The sequence below is a fragment of the Verticillium nonalfalfae genome (assembly GCF_003724135.2).
Source record: "Verticillium nonalfalfae strain VnAa140/NRRL 66861 chromosome Unknown scaffold_36, whole genome shotgun sequence".
NCBI lineage: Eukaryota > Fungi > Ascomycota > Sordariomycetes > Glomerellales > Plectosphaerellaceae > Verticillium > Verticillium nonalfalfae.
This window is the reverse complement of record NW_021167261.1, coordinates 15088-33178: the sequence shown is the minus strand read 5'-3', so window position 1 is coordinate 33178 and position 18091 is coordinate 15088. Positions and strand designations below refer to the sequence as shown.

General features: G+C 55.6%; 7 protein-coding genes across 7 annotated transcripts; 4 read left to right on the top strand and 3 right to left on the bottom strand.

The window, feature by feature from the left end:
• Positions 1-113: 113 nt before the first annotated feature.
• D7B24_005634 (uncharacterized protein) lies at positions 114-836 on the top strand (the record flags this gene model as incomplete). The annotated part of the gene is made up of 3 exons (XM_028639784.1): positions 114-181; positions 286-499; positions 555-836. 3 exons carry the CDS (start codon positions 114-116, stop codon positions 834-836), a joined length of 564 nt encoding a protein of 187 aa, XP_028495852.1.
• A 120-nt stretch (positions 837-956) lies between these two features.
• On the bottom strand, positions 957-1463 carry D7B24_005633 (uncharacterized protein; the record flags this gene model as incomplete). Its single annotated transcript, XM_028639783.1, has 2 exons — positions 957-1274; positions 1332-1463. 2 exons carry the CDS (start codon positions 1461-1463, stop codon positions 957-959), a joined length of 450 nt encoding a protein of 149 aa, XP_028495851.1.
• Positions 1464-2830: 1367 nt separating this feature from the next.
• On the top strand, positions 2831-4443 carry PRS5 (ribose-phosphate pyrophosphokinase; the record flags this gene model as incomplete). Its single annotated transcript, XM_028639782.1, has 4 exons — positions 2831-3526; positions 3702-3953; positions 4004-4307; positions 4367-4443. 4 exons carry the CDS (start codon positions 2831-2833, stop codon positions 4441-4443), a joined length of 1329 nt encoding a protein of 442 aa, XP_028495850.1.
• Positions 4444-6211: 1768 nt separating this feature from the next.
• On the top strand, positions 6212-9730 carry D7B24_005631 (uncharacterized protein; the record flags this gene model as incomplete). Its single annotated transcript, XM_028639781.1, has 1 exon — positions 6212-9730. One exon carries the CDS (start codon positions 6212-6214, stop codon positions 9728-9730), a length of 3519 nt encoding a protein of 1172 aa, XP_028495849.1.
• A 738-nt stretch (positions 9731-10468) lies between these two features.
• On the bottom strand, positions 10469-12418 carry D7B24_005630 (uncharacterized protein; the record flags this gene model as incomplete). Its single annotated transcript, XM_028639780.1, has 3 exons — positions 10469-10580; positions 10671-11684; positions 11739-12418. 3 exons carry the CDS (start codon positions 12416-12418, stop codon positions 10469-10471), a joined length of 1806 nt encoding a protein of 601 aa, XP_028495848.1.
• Positions 12419-12955: 537 nt separating this feature from the next.
• On the top strand, positions 12956-13835 carry D7B24_005629 (uncharacterized protein; the record flags this gene model as incomplete). The annotated part of the gene is made up of 3 exons (XM_028639779.1): positions 12956-13072; positions 13141-13620; positions 13710-13835. The coding sequence occupies 3 exons, from the start codon at positions 12956-12958 to the stop codon at positions 13833-13835; spliced, it is 723 nt and encodes a 240-aa protein (XP_028495847.1).
• An 841-nt stretch (positions 13836-14676) lies between these two features.
• D7B24_005628 (uncharacterized protein) lies at positions 14677-17386 on the bottom strand (the record flags this gene model as incomplete). The annotated part of the gene is made up of 4 exons (XM_028639778.1): positions 14677-15213; positions 15275-15901; positions 15977-16975; positions 17255-17386. The coding sequence occupies 4 exons, from the start codon at positions 17384-17386 to the stop codon at positions 14677-14679; spliced, it is 2295 nt and encodes a 764-aa protein (XP_028495846.1).
• Positions 17387-18091: the final 705 nt, after the last annotated feature.

Below are 18091 nucleotides of genomic sequence, written 5' to 3'. Positions count from 1 at the left end.
CTGATACGTCCCTATCTTCGGCGCCCATCAACGAACGACATGGCTTCACCCTTCAGCCTGCGCCATTTGTTCGCCAGACTCACTCATCACTTTACGTAGAAACACAGGACGAAATGGATACTGAAACAGTCACCATATTGCTCGTAGGGGATGAGAAGTGTGGCAAGACGTCTTTCCTGTCGTACGTAACCCTCCGTTCCCACCCCGCTCTGCCCAGAAGGCCGATGCTTTCCTCGCTTCAGCACCACCACCACCGGCACGCGGCTAACTCGGCAGACACGCCAGACGCATCAGTGCTGGCGAGGGAACCGGCCCAGTGACTATGCTCCGCGACATTGACCAGCCTTTTATCTTTGAGATCAAACTTGGCACACGGCCCTATCGGCTTGAGTTTTACGACAACAACAGCCCGGACAGCTGGAAACTTCTCGACCCTGATGTCGTAGTCATCTGCTATGACATAAGCCAGCGACTCAGTCTCATCAACACGCGCAGAGTGGTGAGTGGTGATCGTCTTCCCTACGGGGCGAGCCGTACTCTGACGCGCTTGGCAGTGGTTGAGAGAGGTCAAGATGGCCTTCCAGCGAGTTGATAACCTCCCTATCCTGGTCCTCGGCCTCAAGCGAGACCTGCGATCCGAGACCGACCCCAACGGCATCATCTTGCCGCAGGAAGCGTACGCGCAAGCGCAGGAGATGCGCGTCGACAGGTACATGGAGTGCTCTGCCGTTACAGGTGAGCTCCTGAAGCCGGCGTTTGAAGACATCTGTTCCACGGCGGTCAAGACGACATCTGCAGCAGGCGGCCAGAGCGAGGGCGGCTGCACGCTCATGTGAGGCCGCCGATCGGCACCGCTGCGGAGGCCGTCATTTCATAATGCTGCGTCAGTCGCTCCACGTGCTGGGGGTCGACGACGACTGGTCGACGTGGCGCCATCGGCGGTCTGGGATGTAGAACTACGACGTCCCGTGCTCGGCCTGGCCGTTGGCCTCTGCGGCTCCAGCAGCGCCCCCAGGCGGGAAAGTTCCGAGAACCTCGGCGATAATGTCGACAATCTCGGCCTGCTTGTCCTCGTCGAAGCGATCTTCCATGTCCTCGATGATGGTGTTGAGAGCGGAGGCAGAGGCCGGGCGCAGATTGAAGATCATCATCATCTCGCCCTTGGCAAGCTCGTAGGGGTGCAGGCGCTGGATCAGCTGCTTGATGCAGTCTTGGCTGTAGGGAAGGGGCCGCTGGGCGAGGGGGTTTGGCATGGTGGTGAGATAATGAACAAGCTTGACGGATTAGCGTTTTGTTTAAAGATGAATACATATTTCCTTCACTGGGCATACCTCTCGATGCAAAGTCTCGTAGTTTGTCGGGCCTTTTTTCCCGGCTCGCCTGCTGCCTTGAGGCTGGTTGACGACATGGTGGTAGACCTCGAAATTGGTCAGGACGGCCGACTGAGCCTCGAGAATCTTCATGGTGACGCTGGCTGATGAAGAATGTTAGTCGTCCGGGTGTGCTCAATTGCCCATCCGAATCACAGGAATGGGATTCGTCACGCAGTACTTGTTCGTGTTTTCACAGACTACCTGTTGAGTGACTGAAGCAATGACTGACTCACCTACCTAGGAAAGGGTGTGTTTGAGAAGCCTGACCAGCCGAAGGATGTGACGCGAGGGAGACTGAGCAAGATGCAGCTGGTGAAGGCTAGGAGGCTCGCTTTGTAAGGACCCCTCAAAGTCGGTGTAGCTGGCACTCAGCAACTCGGAGTGAATATCGACGATCTCAACACGGTTGAAAGTGTCGCGCTGCTCAAGGTGGCTCAAAGTAAAGAGACGCATGCGCGTGATGACAATCGCCAATCGGGTCAGTGGTGGACTTTTCGCTCTGTCGGGTTTCCAGATCGTCAGGCTGGTGGGCTGGTGGGGGACAAGGACGACCAGCATGGAGGGGCAGAATGAGAAGGATGGCGTGCCAGTGTCTCGCAGATGCACGGTGGAACATTAATCTCACAGCACCATGCTTCGCTGAGCATCCCCCCTGTAGCCAGCTGAAGACAGGCTAAATACAGTGTGATCACGAAGACCATGACGCAGATGGCGCAAAATTTGCCTGCATGCAACCGGCTGCCCTTGCCTGCGGTGCCGCCAGGGCCTGCTGCATCTCCGCTTTGCACCCTGGTAGCACCTACCTTGACACTGGGTACATTGTACATGCCGCCATGGCAATGGCACATGGAACCAGGACCCCACCAAGCTCGAGACTCCAGCTTTTTTTCTTCCCTCGCCGCGCATACATCTAACCCGCTCCCTCTCCTCACCGAGTCACCCAGCCTTTTCCACTTGGCTGTTTTGCCGACTGCAGATCAGTCATTGATCAATCCGGCATCACACTGCAAACCGCCCCCCCGAGCCATGCTGCCTCTCTGACAATAATTCTTCTTTGAGGGAAGCTTTTCCGTACGTCACCAATTCGTCCGTCTCGGCCCGCCTCGAACCGCATCCGTCCTACTCCGATCCTCGGCATTCTTTGCTCACTTTCGCTCCTCTGACGTCGCCCCGCCGGTCACCGACAACCATCGCGAAGACGCAAATCTTGCTTCACCGTCGACGACGACGACAAGTCTGATCGCCCTGTCTACACGGAAACTCCATTGTCCTGGCACAGTTGGCGCATTGAACACCGCCAAACTCCTCCAAGACTTCCGACCCCCCGGAACGAAAGGCGTCTCATTGACGGCATCGCTTCTCCCTTACCTACCACAAAAACACCCAGCGGACCGCAAGGTAGGCTCGGTCCAACCCTGCTTCTCGGACACCGTCTCTGACACGTTCGCGAAGACACTATGGTTCGCAACATTGTCATCCTCGGCGGGAACTCCCACCCGGAGCTGATTGACAACATCTGCAACATACTCGGCGTCACCTCGTGCGAGCGCATTCTCACAAAATTCTCGGCTGGTGAGAGCAGATGCGAAATCAAGGATTCCGTCCGAGGAAAGGATGTGTACATTGTCCAGTCCGCCTCCGGCTCCGTCAACGACGGCTTCATTGACCTCTGCATCATGATCTCCGCCTGCAAGACCGGTTCCGCGAAGCGAGTCACCGCCATCACGCCGCTGTTCCCTTACTCGCGTCAGCCCGACGTACCTTACAACAAGATCGGTGCCCCGCTCAAGATGCCCGAAAACCCCCAGAATGGGAGTTATACCTTCGAAAGCGTCCCTGCTACGCCTGGTCCGGGCATCTCGAGGACCCAGACGCTGAGCAGTGGCATCGAGGGCCTCGACTCCAAGCTTGCTAGGACCAAGCTGGCCGAAAACAACCTCAATGGCTACTCAAGAAACGGCGATCCCAAGACCCCGGGCCGTCACCAACAAGAAGGCTCCCTGTCGTCGCAACCCAGCTTCACCACCCACGACCAGGGAAACAATCAGAGCGCTCTGGCCAACTTCAAGGTCAAGCCTGGCTACAAGCAATGGGTCGCCCAGGCCGGCACCCTCGTCGCCGATTTGCTGACTTGTGCCGGCGCCGACCATGTGGTGAGTCTCCTTTGAACCCTCACGCCAATCTCGGGTTTGTCGTAAGACCAACTCGTGGTGGAACGTTGCTAATGACGTCCAGATCACGTAGGTCTTCCTGTAGCCATCTTGTTCATGCATGCCTCCTCGTGAATACATACTCTCTGCCGTGGGGCCACGTGCCCATTGCAATCAGCAACTCAATTCCGGACTCGTTTCCGGACGGATGGCTGACTACTGTAGGATGGACCTCCACGATCCCCAGTACCAGGGCTTCTTCGACGTGCCGGTGGACAACCTCTATGGAAAGCCTCTCCTGAAGAAGTACATCCAGCAGAACATTCCCAACTACAGGGAAGCCGTCATTATTAGTCCGGATGCTGGAGGCGCCAAGCGCGCTACTGCCGTCGCCGACGAGCTGGACATGGGCTTTGCTCTCATCCACAAGGTAGGCCTGCTCGTGCAGCGAATCGGAGTGGCATGCTGACTTGCGGCCAGGAACGCCGTCCAACAAAGTACAGCGAACAACGCAACGCCAGCATGATGCTGGTCGGTGACGTCAAGGACAGGACGTGCATCCTGATCGATGACCTTGTCGACACTGGTAACACGATCACCCGTGCCGCAAAGCTCCTGAAGAAGGAAGGCGCCACCTCCATCACAGCCCTCCTCACCCACGGCATCTTCAGCGGCGACGCCATTGCCCGCATCAATGCCTCTGCCATTGATAAGATCATCGTGACCAACACTGTTCCTCAAAGGGAACATAGGCAAATGTGCCCCAAGCTTGAGTACTTGGACGGTAAGACCTTCACGCCATGCCGGGCCGTCCGGGGCATCCCCCACTAACCTTACCCGTAGTCTCTCCTGTTTTCGCCGAGGCGATCCGCCGCGTCCACCACGGCGAATCAATCAGCGTTCTCTTCCAGCACAACTGATCAACGGAGGGAGCCTTGCACCCACACCACCACACCTCAAGCAGCATTCACAACCCCGGCGTTACAACGAGATACTCTGGATCTGGAAAGTGCATTGGAAGGGATTTTGTCTGGAGTCGCACGCGCAGATGCTCTTACGTCAAACTAAAGCTGCCCTGTCTCACACTAGAGGCGTTCTCTAGGACTTACCGCATATTACACCCTTCGTGCTCTTGGAAGCCGTGGAGAGGCCGTGCTGTGCCATGCCGTTCCGTGCGCTGGTCTTTTGCCGTCCTTCTTCGGAATCCTCCCCGAATGCGCCCTCCCTGCGCGGGGCTGACTCGGCCTCCGGGTCACTAGGCCACTGCAACAACAAGCTTGCTGGTCATTATGCTACACCTAAAAACTATTACTATGGCGGGGGGGACCATGGGAACACGGGTCTGTCCTGATAAGGGGTGTCTCTAACGAGGATTTGTTAGACGCGTCCTGAAATTTAGCCTGGCCTCGACTCATGGTTCCCTTCGTACTCCCATTTCTGTCTGTCTTTGTTTCTTCTTTTTTTTTTTTTTTTGCTATACACAACCGGGCCAGACCCTCCATATATTCAATGGCTTCTCTGGAGTCATTGATCACAAGCGTAGACTGTTGCGGGATGAGAACGAAGTGCCGACGATCGGAGGGTTAAGTGGCTAATTGGGCCGATATCACACGTGAAAATACTAGAGATGAATATAGAAGCTGTTTTTGGTCACGGCGACGTCTGTTAGTGTGTCATGTGTGAGTGTTGTTCTTCGTTGATCAGGACGTGATGTCGAGGGTGGACTCATCACAAGTCGCAAAAGAGACGTCGCTCCTGAGTGGACATGCGAGCTGAACCGCACTGACAGGCTGTCAGACCGACCGCGACACTAACGTGTCATGTAACAGTACTTCAAACCAATTCGGGACTCAATGTGAATTACTTGAATACTTAGCAGCGGATTCTTGTTGCTGCACCCAAGTGGGCATGCTTCCAGGGGAGAGCGCATGTAACTGATAGCCAACCTCTTCGACCGGGATCCAGATCAAGCTCGACTCTACATATGCAAGTAGATCTGAGCATGTCCTTGTCGCATCTACCTCGTACGGGAAAGGCAAGATGTACTTGTTGTATCAAAACTCGACTGATGATGACCTCAGCGTTGAGATCTCCAAGAGCGTACGTCGAGTTGCATCGCGCAGCCTTGAGACAGGTCGTCAATCGTGGGCTCTCGCAGTGGCTCCGACATTGCGCAAGATTCGCAACCGCGGGATCTTAGTCAATATTGACCGACTGTTTCCTGTCAACAGATGTTTCTCGGGTCTTCCATCTCATATGGCGCAGCTGAATGTGCCGGACGAGATTTTCTTTAGATGGTATGCCTAGTCTGCACGAGACGTCGAGCCTGTCAAAGGTAAGTCAATCTGGAAATCAATAGCAGAATCAATCGTCTTCACATGACCGACTCAGCCACTTCTTTAACGCACTGCAACCGCATTCATCTTATCTTGTGTCCTGACTCTTGTCAGGAGCACACCGGGGCATTGTATTCACTCGTGATTTCACAGCCTTGTCGCCTCTTTAAAGAGCAGGAGCGCCGTGGGGGCTCTTTCCCGCGAGAAAGAATCTTCATACATCAGCTGGTCTTTATCATCAACGGCCTGTATTCCTACCAGACATTTCCACTTTCTACGATTTGTGCCTCGTATTACTATTACGTCTTTCCCAGCTTGACCAGTTTCTATCGACGTAACGCTGGCCTTCGCGATGACGCGTCGCAAGTTTCGTGCCGATGTGGCAGCCGCCATAAATATATCAATCCCAGGCATTTCTTCTGTGAGCCTTGGCCCTGATGACGGTGAGGTCGTTTGCATCTACACTAGTAATCGATCTGCGGCTCAGATATCTCTACGTCTTACCACTGCAAGTGTCGACGACTATCCGCATCATCAAGGCTTCCACGGGAGCACCGAATGCGATGGTATTCCCAGCAGTATCATGGGTATCCTTGGCCGCCTTGTCTACTCGACGCAAGGCAGGTCAGTGATCGACAGCCTCGCGATCCTTTCGAACCAGCTGGAAACCGCGCTTGGGTCGGCTGCCACGGCGCAGCAATCTGAAGACCATGTCTCTGTTGCCGATGCCACCGACTCTTGGCCTGAGGATGAGATCGACGGTGACACGGATGTTGAATTTGAGGATTATGATCTCGAGATTCACGACAACACAGCAAGTGGGATAGACTTGCATCCTATCGCGGCTAGCAGCCAGAACCAAGTCAAGAGGAATGTTCGCCTATGCGAGGATCTCGCCAAGGCAAGAGAGATTGGCTTCGGGATTGGCCTTTGGCCCAACGATGACATAGTCTCGCTGAGCCTCAGAATCGGCAAGCTGGGCCTCTCTGTGGAGACGCTCACAGCCTGGCATGTCGAGCCGACCGACTACATTGTTCTCCTTTTCACGTATGAGGAGTATTATCTCCCACTCGAGACCTTCGCCACTATGCAGGGAAAGGAGAAGCCTATGCTGTTCCGCGTCGGAAAATGCAAGACCTACAAGCCCTCCTTGGTGACCGCTCAAGCTGCGTTTAGCAAGCGAAATCAGGCAGGGACGGCCCTGAAGGACACAAGCGACAGCAACGACGATTTCGATCGCCTCTACATGTCAAACTCGTTGGATCTGTGGATGGAACAAGAATTTGCTGCATTGTTATTGCTACGAATCCAGTCCAATCTATCATGGGATCACGCGAAGCTCGCAATGCTAGCTCATTCGAAGAGCGACCACCTTCGGGGTCTTACGAGTGCCCCGGAAGCTGTAACGGCAGATCAGGAGGCTGAAGTGCTCATCTCTTCCACCTCGCCCTACAAACTCAACCAAGACTACGTCATCCAGAACCCTGGATCTGACTCTTCCGGCCTGCTGGAGATATCCAACCTGTCTAACACGAAGCATGAGCGCAGTCTCCCCTTGGTTGCCATGCAGTTCGCGCTGCGTTACTTTGTCAATTGTACAAAGTACTGCATGGTTTGCCATCTCAAGATTTCGGACGCCTTTGCTGCCATTACCCCTTATGTGTGCGACAATCCCCTTTGTCTCTACCAGTACATGTCTCTTGGTTTTGGCCCCAGTATCGAACATCAGATCATCAGCCAACCACTCGTCGTCGACCTCCTCATCACATTCTTCATGATTAGCTTGCAGCAAAACAAGCTCCGGGAATTTCCTGATGGGTTGAATCTGCTCCTTCCGTTGCCCATCTTCTCAAGAGCAATTGATGAAGATTCCAATCAATGTATCGTCGACTTCAGTCAGCGTCAATTGTTCCGAATCCGCACGGATGGTACAATTAGTGAGGTAGTATCCTCTCTGAATCTGGGGGATGTCTTTCTCCTAGCCAGAGTGGAAACTTTGTCACTGGATGCTGGATTCGATACTTATCACTGCGTCGTAGTATCTTTCGACTACGTTGAGGACGCAATCATGTTCAAGTGCTTTGCAACCATCCCTAGCACTTCTTCGTCTCAAACAAGTGGAGCTTCTACAAAAGTTGATCCGTCGATTCATGTTGATGGTAAAAAGGACTACTTCATACACCCTTTCGAACATGAGCTCAGCGAGCTTAACCCGTATCAAAGGGCGCATTCTCTAGCCTTGATCACTGGTAGCTTGCCTGCCGTTGAAACCATGCGCCAACACCTCATGAGCAAGCCAAATGCCGCCATTGAAGACTGTCCTGGCATGGGTAAACCATCGCTGGCACTGCTGAGGTGGATCATTGCGTCCAATCGATCCATGATTGTGCAAATCGATTCTGCAGATAACATCGCAACAGACAGCATGTCGAGTAGAGCGTGCGAGAAGCTATCTGGTATTTCCACACGATGCGTCCAGTTTCGATTTGCTCAAGGATCTCCAGACAAGGAGCAGCGGTTGATCGAGGCGGTCAGAGCTAATTCATTGACCAAAGCGGCCCCTACGATCTTTGCTTGGCACGGAAGTTCCTTGGGAAACTGGCACAGCATTATTCGCCAAGGCCTGGACTTCTCTAGGGTTGTCAATGGTCGAACATTCGGCAACGGCGTCTACTTCAGCCCGTATTGGGAAACGAGCAGCTCCTACGCAGCACAACCCGCATATACAGGCACGTATGGTTGGGTCAGGTCACAGCTACAGCCATTATCTGTCATCAGCCTTTGTGAGATTGTGAATAAACCCGATGCGTTCGTCAGTACCAACCCGCACTATGTCGTTGCGGATGTCGACTGGATACAGTGCCGATATCTGATTGTACAGAGTGCCACGGCCCCGGCTATGCAGCCCCAGGATGACATTGAGCTGGTTCCTGTTGCACCGGGCACCGCCTATCTCAAACAGGATCCCAAATACCGGGTATATGGCCCCTTGACCAGAATGTTGGAGGTGAGCGGCGCCGGCGCCCCAGTTGGTATTCCCGAAACAGCTTCCTCAGGCGCACGTCTAAGCCAACAACTCACAAGCCCGATTGAGAATGTGGTTCTCGATGATGTCGAGACTGGCGATTCTTCTGTGGAAGATTGCGATTTTGAAAAATGTGTGGGAGACATCGGCCCCGAAAATGGTGGACCGGAAGCTATGTCAACAACTGCTGTCATCTTGAATTCCAGAAAAACCGACTTCCGACCAGGAACGCTTGACATAAAGTCTCTCCCTAAGCTTCCAGTCCCCACCTGGGCCATGGACAGTGGTCGACGGGCACTGGGCCATGAACTGAAGAAGCTGCAAAAGATCCAGGCGACGACACCACTCCACGAGTTGGGGTGGTATATTGACTTCAACAGCATCGAAAACCTGTTCCATTGGATCGTCGAGCTGCACAGCTTTGACCCTATGCTCCGTCTCGCCCGAGACATGAAGAGTGCGGGTGCTCGGTCTGTTGTTCTTGAGCTGCGATTCGGCCGCTCGTTTCCTCTGTCGCCGCCCTTTGTGCGGGTGATCCGTCCTCGGTTCCTGCCTTTCATGGCCGGCGGAGGGGGACACGTCACAAACGGCGGCGCCATGTGCATGGAGCTGCTGACCAACTCGGGATGGTCTCCTGCCACGAGCCTCGAAAATGTCCTGGTACAGGTCCGCATGGCGATGTCTAGCGAGGACCCGCATCCAGCGAGGTTGGACTACTCAGCCCCCTACCAGGCGAGGGTTGCTGATTATGGCATTGATGAAGCTATCGTGGCGTTCAAGCGGTCAGCATCAGCACACGGATGGGAAATTCCATCTGATTCTGACGAAACGGCTCGGCTGGCTTGAGACATGGGTGCGATGGAGTAAGTGGCGGACGAGATGCTAGGAAAAGAGAGATAGCTCGCTGGGCGGGGGGACCATGGCGTTCAGGGTATTGCAGGGCACGGTACTCAAGATTGTCAGGCATGAACCATCAAGAAGAGTCTGTTTAGCTCGGGGGTGACAGGTCGGGTCGAGCTGCCAGATTGTCTGTACCAACAGTGAGACTGGTGGAGGAGGCTACGGGGAAGGCTGTATCGATAGAAGAGCTATGGGTAGGAAAGGAAGAAACGCGTAGCTTGACTTCAGGTCAAACGCAACGCAGTTAAAAGCTGCCCACCATGAGCTACCCGAACGTGGATGAAAAGGGACAGTTTTCCACTAAAGACTCTGTGATCAGGTTCCGACTTACCAAGAGGACCACCCGTCACGAAACACGGCAGCGAGCTGACTTTTGATACTAAAAATGGCCGAAGTATAATGACAATATTCGAACGCTGCCGTGCAGCAGTCGATCTTGTATTCGTAGAGAGAGAAAATAAGGACACGCTGTTTATGTTACAATGACCACGACGACACCCTCCTCCACCACCCAAGATGCGCGAAGATGGCGTGCCCTCGCACCCGTGCTCCATGCCGCGCCGTGCAGCCTCTCTATCCAGCGAAACGCCGCGCTTTTCCTTCTGAAGAAACAAAAAGCAGCCACAACAAATCAAAGTGTGGCTTCTCGACGGGAAGGGGGTTAGGGATGCAAAAAGGGGCTCGTTACAGCTTCGCCTTGACGGGCTCCTCGGGCGCCGTCGCCTCCAGGTTGGCAACGACCTCGCCCGTCTTGCTGCCGTTGCCGAAGAAGATGACCTGGACGGTCAGATCGTCGCTGTAGACATGGTTCGTTAGCACTCAGGCTACAAGAAGCAAGGGAGGCATGCCAGGGGCAACAGGGGGGGGGAAGGCGGGCATGACGTACCGGTACCGTCGGGAAAAGGGGGCGGGCAGCGTCAGAAGCGCGGTGACCTGCTCCTCGTTCTTGCCGCCGAGAGCATTGCGCACGAGGTGCGTGGCGACGTTCTTGTCCTTGACGACGAAGCGCTCGGGCGCGTCGGGGGATATGCCCCACTGCTGCAGGCGGATGGGCGTCTTCTGGCCGCCGACGTCCTGGCCCTTGGCGTGCTCGACGGGGAGCTGGGGCTTGTTGCCCGAGCCGAAGATGCGGGCCCAGGTCGAGTCGAACTGCGAGTTGGACGACGAGCCGCTGGCCTGCGTCTCGATCCACTTGCCGACGAGGCCGACGACTTCCTCGTTTGTCAACATCTCCCAGAGGCCGTCCGTGGCGAGGACCAGGAAGTCGCCGTTCTCGGGGTTGACTTTTGTCGTCGTCACAACGGGCTCGGCCGTCACGTAGGGCGGCGTCTTGAGCAGCGGGGACGGGGTGCGGCCGAAGAAGGCCTGGCGAAGGCGCATCGAGATGTCACGGCTCCACTTGTAGGTAGCGTCGCCAAAGGCGCGTGTCGGTTCGAGACCGCCGAGGACGCGACCGTTGTGGACGACTCGGTCCTCGCCCGGGTGCAGCTTGCGCATGCGTGCGGCCTCGTCGGGGTTGCTGCCCGTCTGGTCGACGGAGAGGGCCGTGGCGGTCCACTTGCCCGAGTCAGAGCGCCGGCCGAGGACAGCGCGCGAGTCACCGGTGCAAGCGACGCGGAGAAGCTTGGAGCGGCTGTCGTAGAAGGAGAGGAGGGCGCAGGAGCCAGAGAGAGCGGGTTGGAGGAGCTCGGCGGCCATAGTCTTGGAGCCAGACTTGAGAACCTTTTCAACACTCTGGTGGACAATCTCGTCGTCAAGCTTGGTGAAGCCTGCCTTGATGGCGGCCTCGACAGCCTCGGCGGCAGGGGAGTGGCCGGGCGCTGCCTTGTAAGTGTCGTTGAGCTCGTTTGCCACTGTGTTGATCAGAGTTTGGCGGAGTTTCGCCGATGTCGTCCATCCGCTGCACTGGTTAGCTCACGTGTCCCTGTCATCCTTGCTCAGAAGATGATCTTACGAGTGGCCGTCAAAGACACCCCAGAACATCCAGTCACTGTTGGGCACGTCTGAGGCTCCGTTGCGGCCGGGAACCTCGACAATCTTCTCCGCGTGGTCATCCTCGATGGGGTCGTTGCTCGGCAGCTGAACCAGGTCGTAGCGCAGAACACCCTGTCCTCTGTTGACGAAGTAGGACTGCTCCGTCTTGCGCAGCTTCTCCGTCGCCTGGTCGGGAGTGATCATTTCAACAACCCTCTTGCCGTCGTTGCCCGTCGTCTTGGAGATGGGACCCTCGCCCACGTAGGTGCCCGTGTGCAACTCGTCGGCGCCGATGACGAGCACCGTCCGCGTCGGGGCTGCGGCGTCACTGGTCGTCGTCGCAAAGCTTCGGGCCACAGCGTCGTGGCTGTCGGTGGCGGTACCGTTGCCGTTGTAGGTGTACCAAGCGCCGTAACCGACGAGGCCGGAGACGAAGGCGGCAGAGAAGCGGCGGATATACATGGAGGACTTGAGAGGCTCGATGGCGTGGCCGGCGTGCTGAGGCGACCGCGCGGGGTTGCGATGGTAGTGGCGAGCACCGTAGGCGACGGCGGCAGAGGGCTGTTGGGGCAGAAGGAGGCCTCGTCGACTACTGCGAGTCAAGGTTCGCGCCGTACATCGGTAGGTCGTACGGAGCGCTCTGGTGGCTGCGCGATGCATCGGATTGGTGGTGGGGGATACGTAGACAAGGATCGGAGGATCCTGGGCCTGGAATGAGGAGAGAAAACCGGAGCGTTGCGACTCGGCGATGGAGCCCGAGACGGAAGATGAAGACCGTGGCTGGATTGGAGGCCACGAAAGGAGATCACGTGCGGCTTCGTCGTGAGGCTTCCTTGTGACCTTGCGTCTACTCGGCAGATCAGGATGACTTGATTTTTATCTTGATAAGCCGCCGCAGGGTGGAGATAGTCGCAATGGACTTTTCCGTCAAAGAATGCCCGGTTTGCTGGCTGATGGTTTAGACGTGTGTGACAGTTCGATTCCTCATGTCCCTACAAGACAGGCACCCGATGATGCACAGCACAGAACAGCGCTCGGCGCCGCTTATCGCCTTATCAATCTGTCCTACTTCCCTTCTCACCGAGCTCGAGCTCACTCTCTCACCGAGAGCCCGTCTCATGACGCCAACCCCAACATCACAGGCCTAGCCAAGCCTCGGCATACTTTGGATCACATCTCATCAGAACAGCAGCAAAAATGTCGCAAGCAGAGCCCTCGCTTGCAGGTGCGGAGCGCATCAGGGCCATAGATGATGCAGACGGAACGTTCAAGGCTTTCGACACATATCCTTGGACCAAAGACAAAAACTTCCTGGTACTGCGAGCCCCTCACTAGTATCCTCGCCCCCTCACTGTTCACTAACACGCATCGTCTCAAAATAGTCCGGGCTCTCGGCCATCCTGGGCGACCCAAACACATCGAACCCCCGCGGCGAGCCTGCAGAGCTGGCCCTCCACGCTCGCATCTTTTATTATGCCCAGCGCGTCGGCGTGCGCATAGACTTTGCCCAGTACAAGACCTGGCTCGAAGATCACCCCAAGCACACGCCGCCCGACATCTTGCCGGAGGAGTATGCCCACCAGGCAACCACCGCATCTCACTCTACCTCAGTCACCGCAAAAGGAGACGCGCCGGCAGGGCCAGCAGCGGAACCGTCCGGCGTGCCGGCATGGCAGTCCTCCGCCCCCAAAGCAGACCTCTATGTCGACAAGTCCCAGCCCACTGCCGCTCCGGCTGCGCAGTCGGGGAGCGCCGACCAGCCCGCCTATCCCATGGGTTTCGCCGAGATGCTGCAGAGGATACAGCAGGGCCTGCCCATCCCCGGGATCGTTGAGATCCCGGACACCGTTGTCAGAGATCCCGTAAGTCAGGCCGCCAGAGCTTCTCTCGTTCCTGCCCTCTGGCCTGATCCACATCCTGTTCCGCCTGACTGACACTATCGATTCCTCAGGCGGTGAAGCCTTTCGGCGCGAGAGCAGCGCCGAAGAAGCCATGGGAGAAGAACCTTGACCCTGCGCCGGCCGCAGAGGGAGCACCGGCAGTAGTTGATGCCAGCTTCCCACCACTTGACGCCTGAGAGGCACGTCAAGACGATGACTAGCAGAGTTGGCGGGATTCCACATTCCAAATGTGCATTATCATCTCGAGCCAAACATCCTTACAGATAGTCAGTCAGCTTATTACCCATGCCAGTTGACAAAGAATCAGAGTGACAGTTGGAAGCACCATAACAGTCGAAACACATGGCGACACCACGCGAGACACGACTCAGGCAGGCTAGGCTATCAAGATTTAATTACAGGCTACCGAAAATATGCCCTCAGCAGCTGAGGTTGCGGACCAGGTGTGCCTGATAGCTGGAAATATTCGTACATGATAATTGTTTCCATTCTCGCGTCATCATTCATTCCTTCATCCAGTATGTTCAGGTAATTCACACTTCCTACCAACTAGGTTGGCTGGGAGAGTGCAGAAATCCTGACCGTGGGTCACAACGTACCAACCACGACAGAGGAGACTCATAAAAATATTGCTGGCTGGCGTTCTCATGTACCATCAAGCTCCCCGAATAGGGCTCCAAAAAGGTGCAGTATCACCAAGTACTGCAAAACCATTCGTAACCATGATTTGTCCAAAGCACTAGGGCCTGCGGTAGCTGGTCCAGTGTACGATGACTTGTGAATCTGGTAGAAGCTGCAACGGAATATGTTGCGAAAAGGGACACATAACTTGTTGCCGCGAAGAAGTTAAAAGCGAGACCATGTGAAAAGAAGAACGGTAGCAGACGGCGCGAAAGACAGAGAAGTGGGAAGGCCCAGAGTTCTGGCAGACGTCGGGCGATCGAACCAGAAGATCAAAGGATGTACAGCCGAAGCATGGAGCGAGAAGCTGCAAACTTGGCGCAGGCTGCGCATTCGCTAGCGATAGGGGTTGCCGAAGCCACGGTGGCCAGCACTACCACCACCCATGCGAGGCATGCCAGGCCCGACGCCAGGACCAGGTCGGGTGACGACAGCGGGGTTGGTGCAGAGCATACCAACACGGGAGCCGAATTTGGAGCCACGCAGAGAGACCATGTGTTTTCGAATGTGAGCCTGCACCATTTCGCGGTGCTGGGGGCCCGCATGAGTGAGAATGTACTGGACCAGGTAGTTGCCGTACTGATCGCTCGAAATGTCGATCAAGGGAATACGCGGGCGGTCTCGACGACCTTCGCAAACGCGATCAAGGTAACGGCCAAGGAATTCGGGGCCTCCAATCTTGAGGCACTTCTCGACGACCTTGGACGCAAATTGGTCGGTACTGTACTCAGACGCGTAGCGGATGACATGATCGATGGCACGGCTGCGGTCAGGCGGGGCACCATGCTCGCAGATATGCTGGATACACCAGTTACCAAACTGGCCATGGGCGACAATGTCAATGTTGATGAGGACCTCCTCGATGCAGGGTCGCTGTGGGTCAAAGGTCAGCCCGTGGTCGGCAAGATAGCAACAGACATGGAAATTATCGTACCTTGTCCTCTTCGAGACAGTTCTCAAATATGTTTTGAACAACTAGACTACCCGTCTCACCGAGAGCGACCTCATGCCACATGCCACGAAGAGATTCGTTGACATACTTCATGATCTGAGGGGGAGTCTCGGACCAACGCAGCTCGAAGAGCTTCTGCCACACGTGACAAGCATAGCGGTGGATGACGGTCTCAGGGATCCGGCGGAGAAGCTCCTGGACCATGATAGCTTTGTATTCCTCGGGAACGGCGTCGAAAGCCTTCTGGACAACGTGACAGCCGAATGGGTCCATCGAGAGGTTCAGGGTGTGACCACGAATAGCTTCAGCAATCTTGACGACCTGCTCGGGAGTACCATGCTCGAAGCAGCGCTGAACCAGGAAATTGCCAAAGCGATTGACCATCAGAGCATAGGCTTGGGCAATGATAGCCTCGACGATGTCATATTTCTGGTCAGGAGTGCCCACCTTGAGTTTCTGCTGGAGAAAGATTGAGGCCTGCTGGTCATTGTGGCATACAATCTTGTCGACAATGTAATTCCAGTCGCACGACGCGTTCTTGTCCAGGAGACGGCGATAGTTCATGGGCTCGGTAGTGGGAAGAAAGGTCTGTCCCTCGGCAGCAGTAGCCTGACGAGCGCCATGACCAGTCAGTCCCGAACGAGAACGCCAAGCAGGGCTCAGGCTATGTTTCACAATACGTACCTCATCCTTCCAGCTCGTGTTGGAGTGAAACTCCAGAGCATGAGGTGAGAGCCCAGTCCTGTTCGACGGGTTATAAGTGGGATACAGAGGCACCTCAACGTTGCTCTTGTGCCCGATGGCGGGGTCGAACTGATTGGGGGTGGGACTGTAGCCACCATAGCTGCTGGGAGCGTAGTTACTGGTGGCATAAGTGGTAGTGGCGTAGTTGCTCTGGGTATAGCCATTGCCACCATACGAATAGGAGGGATAGCGACCACCAATGTTGTTGTTGTTGTTGCCGCGTCGGCCACCATGATTGCGAACATAGAGGTCTGGCTCTGGAGCGAGCCTCTCCGGTTGTACATTGTCCAACATGCGGTACGAACTGTTGACATCCATGCTGTTGTTGTAGAGCGCAACACCACCGCCAACGTGATTGTTGATCGGGCTAGGCTCAGTGATGGCGTAGTTAGCCACCTGCCAAGGAGTCTTGGAAGAGCTCCAGCCACCACGCGAGCGATCGCTGATGTTATCGTTCATGGCATCGCCGCCGCCAAGGTAAACAGCATCAGGAGAGTTCCAGCCATTACCGCGCCTGAAGCCGGCAGACGAGGGACGGCCGACGAAATCGACAGCCGAGAAATTGGCCTTCTGAGTGTTCACCTCCAACTTCATGGGGACAGCCTCCCGCTTCTGGACGAGCTCCTGGTCGAGACAAGAGATCTTGTTGTGGGCCTGGGCTAGCTCGGCCTTGAGACGAGCAACTTCATCGTCCATGGACTTGGCCTCCTTCTGGTCGACACTGGCGGGTCGGGTAGTTGGGTTAGGGGCGTGATGCTCTCCGACCGTAGGAGTGACGGGGAGAGAGTTGCTGCTCGCCATCTTGAGAAGGCCACGAGAGTAGAAGTCGGCGGAACCAGATGTGTCTTTGAGGGCTTTCCGCTGCTGCGTAAAGCGCTCCTCCTGCTCAGAAAGACGGGCAAGGAGTTGCTCGGTGAGGCTCAAGGGCTTGATGTTGTCCTGTCGGTGCGGAATGATCAGTAGAGGAATAGAATGAGGGGAGAAGTTGGCTTGATGAGATGGCATGCTACTGACCTGAGTGCTATTGGTGGGGGCAGGCGGAGAAGTGACGATGATTGCTGGTCCGGTGCGAGATAGAGCCTTTGAATTCCAAATCAGGCACTGTTGTTTGAAAAGGCAAGAACGAACCACAGGGGCTGCGTCAGGCCGGGATAGAGCCGCTTGGTCCGGTGCAGTACTTCCAAGGGGAGATGAATTTCATCATGTGAGAATACGTACCTGGTTGGAAGGAAGGGTACACTTGGTGGGCAGGTGAGGATTCTTGTCAGGAGGCTTTAGACCACCCTTGGCTGTGAATCGGGCAGGCCGGCGTGTCGGCGAGGGGTTGAATTCGGTCGACGTGTCGGACATTGTGATCCGTCAAGAATGATCGATCGACTTCAGCGAGAAGGAGAGTGTTGCGTGCACGCTTATACCTCTAGGATGGGGGCGGAGACAATTTCCTGCGTGACGGGGGTACAGAAGGTAATATGCGGGTCGGTTGGGTATAGCTGCGAACGAAAGCAGAGGTTAGTGGGAGGAGAAAGGTGAAGCAGGAAAGGGCAGGCGGGTCATGGCGTGCATACTTTGTTTCCGACGAGGAAGGAGCCGTCGCAATACAGTGCAATTCCAAGGCTGAGTACGGGTTAGATTTGCAAGACGGAGAGGTCTGTCCCTCGAAACAGGCTGCACACCAGCTTCTCACAGGCAGCAGCGGAAACCCCGTGATATGACTAGAATCTTGGTGAAGCCCCCGGTGAGAGAAAACTCGATTGCTGTTGGTGATGCGTAGGCTGGTTCGCGCGTGTGATATTGGGACCGAGCTTCACAAGGTTGACGTAAGGCACGATGGAATGTGATCTCAATGGCCATGCCTTGGCCGAAGAGAAAGTGACCTAGAACCACTTTCCAGTGAATGCTTTCTGCTGGGCGTCTTTGTTGTCAGGAAGGAGCGCGAGAGGGCTGGTGTGATGCTAGGTGGGCTGGAGACAGTTAACGCGACGCAGGGAAGCACCCCGTTACCAAACACTGAGCATCTAGCAACAGGCAACATTCAATGATCGGTGTCTATGACCG